Source organism: Mirounga leonina, unplaced genomic scaffold (genome assembly GCF_011800145.1).
Source record: "Mirounga leonina isolate KUSES-001 unplaced genomic scaffold, KU_Mleo_1.0 Mir_174, whole genome shotgun sequence".
Classification (NCBI taxonomy): domain Eukaryota; kingdom Metazoa; phylum Chordata; class Mammalia; order Carnivora; family Phocidae; genus Mirounga; species Mirounga leonina.
Window position 1 is genome coordinate 44,939,960 of NW_023270451.1, and position 12,757 is coordinate 44,952,716.

The 12,757-nt window shown below is 46.7% G+C and overlaps 1 protein-coding gene across 5 annotated transcripts in view; it reads right to left on the minus strand.

The window, feature by feature from the left end:
- The window catches only part of SCRN1 (secernin 1), a 113,448-nt gene that overhangs the window by 42,223 nt on the left and 58,468 nt on the right, over positions 1-12,757 (minus strand). For 4 of the 5 annotated variants that reach the window (XM_035020823.1, XM_035020824.1, XM_035020822.1 and 1 more), the window contains 3 exons: positions 9,188-9,390; positions 5,688-5,882; positions 3,312-3,477 (listed from right to left, as the gene is read on the minus strand). In XM_035020823.1, the coding sequence (XP_034876714.1) occupies positions 3,312-3,477; positions 5,688-5,882; positions 9,188-9,390 (564 nt within the window). The remainder of the gene's footprint in view (positions 1-3,311; positions 3,478-5,687; positions 5,883-9,187; positions 9,391-12,757) is intronic. The other variant, XM_035020826.1, reaches the window with a different exon arrangement.

Consider the following 12,757-nt stretch of genomic DNA (forward strand, 5'->3'; position numbering starts at 1 on the left):
AAGAGAATGCGAGAACAAATTATTTCAAGAGAAGGATCTGTAATGAATGCAGTGAGCAAAGGGCAGAGACATACTGAAGCAGACAGAGTAGTCAGATCATATCCTTTGGTTCCAAACATGAATTGGGAGGGATAAAGAACACAGTCTTGCTCTAGGATCATAATCTTCTGCAAGCCCCCTGCTCTGAAATGATTTCCTGAAATCATCTCTCTAATGTTTTTAGCGTCAGCAGAAGCCAGCTAAAATTTCCCCGGTTTACCACTTAAAAACCCAAGAGTAGGTAATTATGTTTCCTGCTGACAAAATACAAAATGTTAAACATGCCCAATTAGAGAGACACATGGAAATGTTCAATATGTGACAGTTCTCATGGTCACAGTAAGAAATGCCGCTCACTTAGCCCTGGAAGATAGAAATGAATGTCTTCCGGAAAGCCCTTAATCTTCTTTAAGGTCTTTTCAATTAATTTAACCATGAATAATTTTCTTTTAAAAATCACTTGACATTTTCCATATGCAACAGAAGGCTATTTCCCAGCCCAAGTTTAGAACTGTACGAGAGACCATGTACTTCAGTCTAGGAAATGGCATTCCTTATATCAGTGCCCTGGCCTCACAGAGCCCCGTCTTCTAAGCACAGTTGGAGCAGGTGCCTGAGACATCAGAAGCAAAAGGGGTGGTACAGGCCTTCTTTGGTGCAACCCACTCCCTCAAAGGCACCTGGTCCCCAATGAACATGTCCAAAGACGTTGGCAGAGCATTCCCGTCACTTTAAAGTAGGGCTCTAAGTGCCCACATGTACCCCTGTGAGCCAGCAGAGTGTTCTCAAGACGCGGCTGATCCACCAGCGATGGGGGCATGCTGAGTCAGAGTCCACGAGGGCAAGCCCAGACGACAGGGGAGGACGAACCCCAGAGCTGGTGGACCACAAAGGGGGCGAGAGCGGGGCCATCCATGAGACCAAGCATCGAGCACTGGGAGATAAGATCAAGAGGAGGCAGCTGGGATCAAACAGGAGCACATCCTGGGAGGCTGGCTGGAACACCACGGAGCTGAGGCCAGCAGAGGGGCCACGCAAGGGTGGCTGGGCTCGTTTACTGGAGGAGTGGGGGGTGGAGGAGAGACGGAAACCTAATCTACAACAGGACACTGCTTCAGGGCTCTCTGCATTTGCGCATGTTCCCTCTACCAAAATGTCATTCCTACTTTTTGTACCCAACAGACTCTTCCTCTTTCCAGAATGCCTGGCACTCAAGGGATCCTTCCTCCGTGAAGCTTGCTCCTTCATCATCTCCTCCAAGCCACCTGTTACCTTGTACATACTTCATCCCTAGTACCCAACAAGCATGATATTTGGTATATAGTAGGTGCCTAATAAGTTCTGTTGAATGAATAGATGAATGAAGGAAAAACTAATAGCTTATACTGAATTTAATAGTCAGGTCCTGCTGAAATTGATATTGGCAGTAGTTTATTTATTTTTTTTTTTTAAAGATTTTTATTTATTTATTGAGAGAGAGAGAGAATGATAGAGAGAGAGCATGAGAGGCTGGAGGGTCAGAGGGAGAAGCAGACTCCCTGCAGAGCAGGGAGCCTGATGCAGGACTCGATCCTGGGACTCCAGGATCATGACCTGAGCCAAAGGCAGTTGCTTAACCAACTGAGCCACCCAGGCGCCCGATATTGGCAGTAGTTTAAAGGTAAGGCTGAGAGGCGCCTGGGTGGCTCAGTCAGTTAAGTGTCTGACTCTTGATTTCAGCTCAGGTCATGACCTCAAGGTTGTGAGACAATGCTCCGCGTTGGGCTCTCTGCTGGGTATGGAGCCTGCCTAAGATTCTCTCTCTCCCCCTCTCCTGCTGCCCCTCCTCCCCACCCTACTTGCACACACGCTCTCTCTCTCTCTCTCTCTAAACATAAAAAAAGAAAAAAAAGAAAAGAAAAAGTAAGGCCAAAAGGTCAAGAGAGGTACTGGGCTTTCCCCTGAGTCATCTAAGAAACAGTCCCTAGCTAGACACCATCACTGTCTTATATTCCTGGAACAATAAGAGAAGAATAAATACGTTTGGCTGGAAGGAATGAAATTGAACAGCTACAGACTTCCTGGTAGCAGTCAAAGATTTGACACCCAATATCCAAACAGTGATAATGGTTTTCAGCCAATGGAACCCCTAAAAATTACCAGGGAAACTACTGGAATAGAAAGTCTTCTAGAGTTTTCCAGGCTGAGGATCAGTCTTAGTTGACAGATTCCTGAGCCCACCTTAAAGATTCTGACACAATAGGTTTGGGTCAAGGCACCTGTACTTTTCAAAAACTCCCCCAAGTGATTCTGATAATGAACAGAATCAGAAACCATTGGATGGTTGTGTCTAAGCCACTGATGATGTGACTTGTGGTATATGGGACTGAACACTACCAGGGAGAGGGACTGCTGTCTGCCTGGCAAATCAGAGATAGTCTTAATAAAGAGAAGTTAAACCTACTGTGTATTTACTTGGATTATCTCATTTAATCCTCCCAACAAGCATACAAAGTAGGAGCCAGTGATATCCTCATTGCACAGTCCAGACACTCAAGCTTACAGAGGTTAAGTAACTTACCAGCCACTAAGTGAGACACATGGAATTCAAAATCCTGGCAATTTATTCTAGAGGCTGTGTTCTTAAACACTGAACAATACAACCCCTTTGCTGAAGTATGTGGGCAGAAAGCAACCCCCTGAAACACAACGTCTTAAGGAAGCGGCCAATGCACTTGACATTGCTTCCATCTGCACGGCCTCTGGACCATTTTGTCCTCTAATTTATAGGAACTGACTGCTTTGATAAATCTTGGGCATTTCTGCATCTGTCTCACTGTGTGGTTATTTGTGTTTGCATCCCTCAAATATAGCACAACACCTGGCCCATGATATCAACTCAATACATATTTGCTGAATTTAAAACAATTTGATTCCATGAATGTCATAAAAATGATGTGACTAAGGGCACTTGGGTGGCTCAGTCAGTTAAGCGTCTGACTCTTGATCTCAGTGCGCGCGGATCTTGATCTCAAGGGGCATGAGTTTGAGCCCCGTGCTGGGCTCTATGCTGGGAAGGGAGCCTACTTAAAAAAAAAAAAAAAATTTGATGTGACTAAAGCCAAGAGCTTCCCTTAGTCAAAGTTCTTTGTGCTCATCAGCCACACTGACCACAACTGAACAATGTGACTCAGCTACAGAAGGGGACATACAGTAACATAGTATATACTTATTGGATGAGCTTTCAAGGGAAGCACATACTTTCTGCCAGCACAGCTGTGTCTCAGACAAACCTGGAAGGATCTGGGGTCCCAGTGAAGTAGTGAATGCATGGCGAGCTTCTGTTCTGAGGCAGAACAGACACTACGCTGGCTGTGGTAAGGAAAGACTCGGAGTCTACACAGACTCCACTGGCTTTGTCCCGCAAGATGTCGATCATAGTCTGCACAGTGATGCTTTCTGTAAAGAAAAAATAAAAAAGACAGAAAGAGAGAAGCTATAACAGTGGCAGGTTGTTAACCAAAATCCATTCATTCCTTTTCCATTTTAGTAACAGAACCCTTGAATGGATAGCTGGGAACATTAACTGCCCAGCTACAGACTACATTTCCCAGCTTCCCTTGCGGCTACGTGTGGCCACATGACAAATCTTGACCAATGGGAGATGAAATGATATGTGCAACTTTCTCGTCACCCCCGTAAAAAGGACAGTTTGCCCTTCACCTTTCCCTTCCTCTTGCTGCTGCCGAGGACATGCCTGCAAGTGGACCACAGATGGAAATTCTGTGTTCAAGCAGAATAACCCACCAGCCCTGGACTATCCATATACATCTAGACTGTAACATGGGAGAAAAATAAGCTTCCATTGTCTTTAAGCCATATTATTTTGGAGTGTCTTTGTTGGAGCACTTAGCAATTCCTCAACAAAGGCAGTACGCAATAGAATGATATCCATAGGAAAGTACATGCAATCTATGCACACCACTAAGCAAGCTCTCTTGTACACTCTTGCTGGTTAGAGTTAATACGATATTTGGAGAATGGCCTCTGCAATGGCAGAGATTCACACAGAGAAGTATTTAGAATATTCAGAGCCATTATGACTATTGGCTCTGACTTCAATTAAACGTGTCAACAATTCCTTAACTACACAGGACCCCAGCTTTACATTTTCTCTCTCTGATTATAATTCATTAAAACACTATTCTTACGGTCTGTGTTCAGAAAGATGGAATCAAAGCATCACATAGGGAAAAGGTGTCTTAAACTTCACTAACACAACTCAAATCCTTTTTGTAAGTTTCTATTTATAATATGTCATACCTAAAAATATTAGCTATAAAAGCCTTGATTTCTTCAACTACCTAGTGTTCAAATGTTCTCATTGTCTCATAAATGAGTTTATTGATTTAAATCAGGATCCAATAGGTTAATAATGTCTCAAATCTCCCCTAATCTCTGCCTCTCGCTTTACTTCCTTGCATTTTATTTGTTGGGCCGTTTCTCCTATAGAATTTCCCACAGTCTGAACTTTGCAGATGGCACTCCCTGGTGTTTCATTTAATGTTCCCCCATCCTCTGTATTTCCTGTAAACTAGTAGCTAGATCCAGAGGCTTCATCAGATTTAGGTTTGATGTTTTGGTGGGACTATGTCACATCTGGTATTATATACTTTTATCAAGCTAGTTTTCTTTTTAACTCTTAGGGTTTTTTTTTTTTCAGCTCTCATTTTAAAATGGATACTTTCTTACCTTCCTACCCTGAATCCATTAATTAAGCTCCAGGGCAAAAGTCCTTGAAGTGTTCTTCTGTATTAAGTGTCAGCAAACTTTTTCTTAAAGAACCAGATAGTAAATATTTCAGGCTTAGGGGCCACACCATCCCTGTTGTAACTCACTGTGAAACTGTGCTCCTATAACATGGAAACAGCCATAGACAATTCCTAAATAAGTGTGTATGGCTGTGTTCCAATAAAATTCTGGCTGCCAACGGGTCATAGTCTGCCAACCCCCGTTCTGAATGATTACAGGTTTAACTTACAAAAGACCAAACACAAATATCACTGGCAAATATAACATGTGGCCACAGTGGCTTCTTTGGAAGGGTTTCCACTCAGACACCAAAGTAACAAGCTATCCAGTCACCACATTTACCTCAATTTGGATTCTGATTGAGTCAATAACTGGAGGGAAGACAGAGGGTTTGGGAAGAGAATTCAGGTCAACAGTTCAACTCAATACATGTTCACGGAGCAAAAGACTATAATGGGCACCACAAGGGGATCCCACGATGAATAAAGGACAGCGCCCCACCCTCAAGGCCCAGCAAGCTAATGAGAGAGGTAAACACAGAAGACAATAAGTCAAATATACAAAGGCTGAGGTAGAAGGAAGCCTGCAATAAGTATCATAAAGACACCGATGTTTAAAGGCAAAATAATGTCAGAAGGAGAAGAACCTTCAATGGATAAGGAAGCGTCCTACAACAAGAGATACATGTCGTCACCCTGCCAGCTCCTCAGGGGCGTCAACACGGGTTGGTCTCTATGTACAGGGTCTATTGTCATCTCCTCCTCTTTGCTCACCCTCCTAAGATCAGACAAGTTCTCTGAAATAGCTATAAGACAACAGGTATGAGAGGGAGAATCATAAGGGATATGCAAACTCACCTTCTTTCTTGTCTATGCTGTCTTTGCCTGCACAGTGGTCTAGATGGTCATCAGCTGAAGAAAAAACTTGAGAAAAATTGAACTCATCCTCTCCCGTCCACCAGCCTTGACTCTGAGCATAACTCCTGAGTTCAGGGTGCTCTGCATCGATCTTAGTGGTGAGTGAAAGCTGATTGCAAATGCACTTCACTCCCTCTGTAGAGAGTACAAAGCCCCGTTAGTTGGAAATGTGCTTAGAAAGACTTAGTCAAGAAATGGAAATTTACAGGGAATCCCTTCTCTGCAATTCAACTTTAACTACAGAGAGGAATCGATTCTATTTTTGAAGACAGAAACACACAATCCTTGGTCCTCTTTTAAGGAGACCTCCCAGAAGGTTTGACCAGTCCTGACAGGGCATTACCACATTTTAAATGAGCAATGGTCACTTGATCTACAATTCACATTCAAAAGGAAACATGTGAAGAAGCCCTCATTATGGCTAAATAAGCCCCGAGCATTTATTACTTACAAGAGAAGCGAACGGTTTCTTGAAAGAGACATGGCATGACTAAGACGACTTATGAATGTCACAACTGTAGAGTTCTCCTCCCCAATTCAACCTTCCTCCACTTGAAGGAACACTCTACACCACCACCCTCTGCCCAAATACATCATCTTTGGAAAATACAAATATGAATACTTCTTCATTCAGCTTTTTTTTTCGAGCCCCAACATTTAGAAAAACACAATGGCACTGATAATGAGTGCTTCTAAAAGATTGGAATGCACCTGTCAATATATGTGTCTCTGAGTCTATCAGGGGTGTGTGTGTGTGTGTGTGTGTGTGTGCATGTGTATCCATGTATATGAGCATGGAAACTCTACGGGGATATTTTTCTCATAAAAATATAAGTATGACTAAAGAAGTCTAGAATCAGAAACACCTGCACTCAGAGCACACTGGGCTTGATGGAGGAGGGTGAGGCCAGAACTTCTCGCTCTGGCTCCTCCCAAGCCTCAGCCGCAAATACCCTGAGGATGACTTGGCCTTCAAGCTCCCAGATGCTGTCTAGAACACTAAGAAGTTATGAGTTGTAGTTCAAAAAGGCCCTCCATATTTGCTGCTTCCAGGGAGCATGCTGATCTTCTAAATTCTTGGAGAATGAAGTGGAGAGCTCAAGCCACAAGCTGCAATAAAGCCATTACTGCTGAAAACCAGTTCTTAGAGACAAGGCCAGTACTGGACTGAGTTCTTCCAGTATGTTCTACTTCACTGACTCATTCTTCCAAAACAAGGATTCCTAGCGGATGGGCATTGGCCCTCTGCCATTCATCTTCTCAGAGGACAACACAAGAAGAAAACTACTTTAAAAAATTAAAAAGAGGGAGCCTGGGTGGCTCAGTTGGTTAAGCGACTGCCTTCGGCTCAGGTCATGATCCTGGAGTCCTGGGATCGAGTCCCGCATCGGGCTCCCTGCTCAGCGGGGAGTCTGCTACTCCCTCTGACCTTCCCCCCTCTCATGCTCTCTGTCTCTCATTCTCTCTCTCTCAAATAAATAAATAAAATCTTAAAAAAAAAAAAAAAGAGTATACTACTTTCTTTTCTTATCACAAAGACAAAATATTCTAGAGGCGGGGCACGTGGGAGGCTCAGTAGTTAAGCGTCTGCCTTCGGCTCAGGTCATGATCCTGGAGTCCCGGGATCGAGTCCCACATCGGGCTCGGCGGGGAGTCTGCTTCTCCCTCTGACCTTCCCCCCTCTCATGCTGTCTCTCATTCTCTCTCTCGCAAATAAATAAAATCTTAAAAAAAAAATTAAAAATAAAAAGTAGCTTTGGCCTAAATAAGTGATTTTGGCATTCTTCACACGAAGCTATCAAAAAAGTCTTGTGAACAACTCCACAGACAATATTTTCCTCAAGGGCTGATTTATAGTAGACGTTTGCTTTCGGGCATGTGAGCACTCAGGGGCCAGACTCACGAAATCCTACTGCTATCACACTGCTGTGGGGGGCGAAGACATGAAATCAATGAGGCCGAGGAATGGCTGGGGTTTTATGTCAATAGTTGGTGAAAGACAACACGCATTTTGAGGAGATGGATTTTCTTAAGCTATATCTTGAAGGGAAGCTAAGCTTTTGAAAGGCAGGTATAGATCATAAAGTTTTAAGTTCTACTGAAAAGCAACCTATGACGGCCTTATCCGCATGGACCACTAGCCCTCTTGATGGAACCATTTGATAGTAAGGCTTCGTCCTAGGAGGACGTTTTTGGGAAAGGAGTTTGAAGCTCTTGCGCGGCAGGAGGCTTGGTGACCCGGCGGCCCACCCGGGCCCCAGCAGTCCTGAGGGCACACGTGGGTGGACGCTGGGCACGCGGCGGCGCAGAAACTCTCCACGATCGTTGCAAGGGCGCCCTTGTGAGAATGCGGAGAAGCTGCCCTCCTCCAGGCAAGCACCGCAAGCCAGCCTCGTTCGGGACCCAACATACCCGCGTCTGCCGCAACCCTGATCACCGCACTGACTTAGGCCACAGAAAACAACGGGCTTGATTCTCAACTATTGCAGTAGATCTTCTGCTTCTACCTCAGGTGCGACTTGGTTCCAATCCCCCCTAAGGCAGAGATGGAAAACAGGTTTCATCCCTAGCATCGATTCTGAGCAACTGGAAGAGACTTCCTTGCAAATTCAGTCGAGAAAAATACAGAGGCCAAGTATAGGTCCCATACGGGAGAGTGTTATGAACGGCCAGCTGTGTCTGCCACGAACACAGGTGGGGAGAAACGGCAGCGCCCGGTCCATGTGCTTGTCATTCAGTCCTAAGGAATATCAGCGGGGCTTCACTGGCCAATGCGCTCCTAGAACGCCTTAGTCCTCTCGGAAACCCTCTAGCCCATTCTGGGACGCCAGCCGCTCCCCGATATGAGGGTGCTAAGTGATGAGACAGGACAACCACAGCCCCCTCTAACATGTCCTCCCTCAGAACCGTCTCAGAACAAATGCTACAGGGAGCACGGAGCAACCACTGAATGGGCACTCCACCCTTCCGAGTGCATTCCCTAGTCCTCTGCTTTTCTAGAAACACTGTCTCACAGAGAAATGAGCTTGTCGGCCCAGAGGCAGTCAATGGTCCCCACACGGATCCAAATTCCTCTTTCGGAGGAACATTCCAAGCACAAGGAGCTACGGGGCTGGGGGTGACGAGGGGCAGCTCCCTGTCGTAGTGGTTCGTTGACTGAATGGAATGGGAAAAATCACCATTCCTTTGGCCAAGTCAGAGTAGCCATTTGGGTCACGAAACTGCTGGTACTCAAAATTGGGTCCTGCCCAGAAAGCAAAGACAAAATAAGAGATGTCAAGGGTGTGTCTCCCAAGGGCTGACATCCCCGCGCCCCAGGTTTCTCCCTAGAAGCAGAGCCCAGAAGACAAGGTCGGGCACAGAGAGGGTGTGGGTCAGCGGCGGGATTCCTACGCGCCCGGGCAGCACCCGCCTCGGCCGCCACACCCACGCGGGCTCACCTGTGATCTGCTCGGCAGCCCAGTACTTCCCCACGGTCTCCAGCACCCAGGCCTCCTCACGATCCACGATCAGATACGCGCTTTGGAAGCTGTGGCAGGAGTCTGCGTCTTCATAGTAATTCCCACCTTGCCCGTGTTCTTGCAACAAGGCGACGATGACATCTAAGGCTCCTTTAGCTGTCGTTCCTCTTTCTAAGCCAAGCCTGGAGCAAGAAAACCGGAGGTATACCTCAGTCCCTTCCTACCATGTGCTTTTTGCCACGCCAACCAAAGACTGGGACGAAGCCGAGGGACAAAGCGCGCCAACACGCGTCAACACGTTCGGTCCGCGGGCCGAGACGCAGATCACGCCGCTTGAACGCAGGATACATCTCTCCCACGTTCGGCTCAAAACCATGGGGGTGTTTTCTGTCTTTGGGCACCCCCCTCCCACACAGACGGAAGAGTCAGGAACCCAGCGGCTTCTCCCTTGTGAAGGGCAGCTCGCCCGCCCTCTCTGTTCCTTTTCTAACTCTGGCTCCCTTGGCACTGGCCAGCTCAGCTCCAGCCTTATCAAGACCCCCTTTCTGGGGCTTATCCTCCCTCCTGCCTCTGGGCAAAAGGAAATCTCAGACGCCAGGTATGTGGGTTGGTAATAAAAGTGTTCCATAGCCAGCCACTGTCCTCGGTGCATATAATTTACTCAGAGATCTCACTAGGAATGGGTGCCTGGTTGGGACATCCGTGCTTTTCAACATGTCTCTCCTCCGACCTATCAGCCTCCCTCTACTGCTGTGGCTTACAGCTTCACTTATCAAAAAGTACATCCTTCTTCTGAAGTGACACAGCAGTCTCCTCCCAGCCTTCCAATTAGTTGGCCCCCTAAAGAGGGCACAGATATTGCCCTCTGCTCGACCCTGGGCGAGTTGTGTACTATATTTGAACTCAAATTTATGTCACCTGTAAGTACCTACATCATCAGGTTGCTCTGAGGACAGGTTTATGAGATAATGAATGTGAAAATATAAGCACAACTGCCCAGGCCCACGTAGGTGGTGGGTACGTTCGAGAGGCAGCCCCCTCTGGCAGAAAAACAGTGACTCAGAGAGAGAGAGAGGGAGCCAGCTTCCAATTCTGGCTGTGCCACCCACTGGCAGCATGACCGTCGGTAACCTAACCTTTCTGAAACCTGATTTTTTCATTTGTCAAGTCAAAAAGGCAGTACGTCCCTCTCAGGCTGATTCGAAAGAGGATGGCACATGATACGTGCTTAGCACACGTCCATGTATCCATCTCTTCCTCCACATTATAATTCTGGGGCCAGGAGCACAAGAACTTTGGAGCAGAGGCAGCGGTGCCTGCTAAGATGGTCGTTGTCAGCCAGTTCTCGGGGAATTGACAACAGACCAATCGTTACTAAAATTCACCCGGCTTGATTCTTTTTGAAGAGACTTTCCCCGTGCTGCCAGGGAGAGGAAAAGATTATGCTACAGACGTATTCTTGTAACAGGCTTATTTTCATAGTCAGATCATTATATATCAATTCACTGGGCATTTCTCAATTTTAGTTTATTTAGGAAGACTTGGTGACAAACCCACTGATTTGGAAAGCTGAACCCTAAGACCTTAGGAGAGTGATAAAAAATAAACTCATTAGAAGATCGGATTAAGTAGACTTTTCTGTTGGTCAGTGTCGTCTTCTCCAAAGAGGAATAGCAGAAGCAAGCACTCATCCGATCTTGAAGATCCAGAGCAAAGAAGTGTGCTATGAGCACCTCTACAGGTCTGCCCAAGCTGTGCCCCCTTCCTCCCTCCACAGGTCCCTGGGAGCCTCTGGTCACATTGCCCCATGCATGCATTCCAAGCAGAAGCCTGTCCCCAGGGCTTCCGTAGGGCTCCCGATTTGGCCATGCAAACATGTGCTAGGAGCATGTGCTACCTAGCCAGGGGCACCCCGCCTTTGGAAGCTGTGACTTCTTTTGTGCAGTGTCTAGCTCACTGTCCCGCTGTTCCGCCTGCCGCGTTCCACCCTGAGACGCCCAGTACATGCACTTGCCCTCCCACGCTGACTTCTGTGCCCTCCACGCACAACATCTGCAAGCAGGACCTCGACACTCATCCACAGACACGACTCTGATCTCACTCTCCTACCCCCGGGCTGGGACCACAGGAAACAATACGCCTTTGTCCACCCGGCCCCTCCCACCTCGCCTCGGTGCCATGGGGCGAGGACAGGACAGCCTGCTCCACAGACTGAGAACAGCAGCGGGGTTCCATGCTGTCCGGCCCCGACGGGGGGCAGAGGTGCTAGGGCTACAGCAGTCTAGGGTCATAAGTCACCCGATGTCAAGACGTCTGTTCCAAAGCCTTTCACAGTGGTCTGGCCTCTTAGATGGGGCAGATTCATGCGATTCAAAACCAGAACAGCATCTTTCTGGCCCCCATGCCTACTTCCACACTGGCTGCTTCACCTCATTATGGGCATGACCAGGGCAGGCAAAGGGATGAAATTTACTGGGCCAAGGTTAGAGTCTCGCTCTGACATCTACCTTCGGTACAATTCAGATCCTTCAAAAGTGTGTGCTTGGTCCAGGTTTTTCTGGGGCTTGGATTTAGCTGCTCCCAAATTCAAATTCTTGTTTCATGGTAAATCCTTGGGAGAATCCCTATTTGCAGCCCATGACTCTCACACACGTATGTCAAGCTCACTGGGCCCTTTCCTGAAAGGTTAACAGACCTGTCCATCGGTTGGTGGAAGCTACAGACCACAGAGGTCTCAGCGTAAATGTGCACTTCCTCCCTACACAGCCTACAAAGGGTCAAAAACCTCTACTCCTCTGCATTAAATGTTGGCTTTGGGAGGTTCTTTAGAGGTCATCCAATCTAAGGCCTCCCTTCAAACAAATGTAGAGACTGTGGGCCAGAGATGTGTTATAACTTGGTGTATTCACACTGAAAACCAAGGCCCCTGGCTCCCAGCCCAATATTTTTTCAACTTAGTCATGATTCTATTGCATTTCACGATCCCAGAAAAAAGAAAGTCATTTCAGAGTGTCATTTTATTCCAGCCCACCCTCTCCTTTGGTCATTCAGTCCAAACCCAGTCATTGATCAGCCAGCACAGGCCAGGCACACAACTCTTGGTGCTTGTGACGCAACAGAAAACGAGCAAAGATCCCCATCCCACCAAGCGCACACGTCTGCTCCCCGCTGTAACACAGAGCAGGGAAAGGGAAACAGACGACAGAAATAAAGAGGGGACAGGAGGGACATCTGTCTCTTCTTTTTTCCTTTATATCTTATGTATTTTATATGATTCCTTTCTTCTTTCCTATACTTCAGATGTATTTCAAACCATAAACTTCACCCACTTAAAACATACAGTTCAGTGATTTTTAGTATATTTGCAAAGTTGCACAGCTATCACCGCAATCTAAATTTGGGACATCTTCAACACCCCGCAAAGAAGCCCCATGTCCATTAGGAATCACTCTCCATTTTCCCATCCCCAACCCCAGGCAACCACTAATCGACTTTCTACTACTATGACCTTGCCTCTTCTGGACATTTCATGTAAATGCAATCATACAA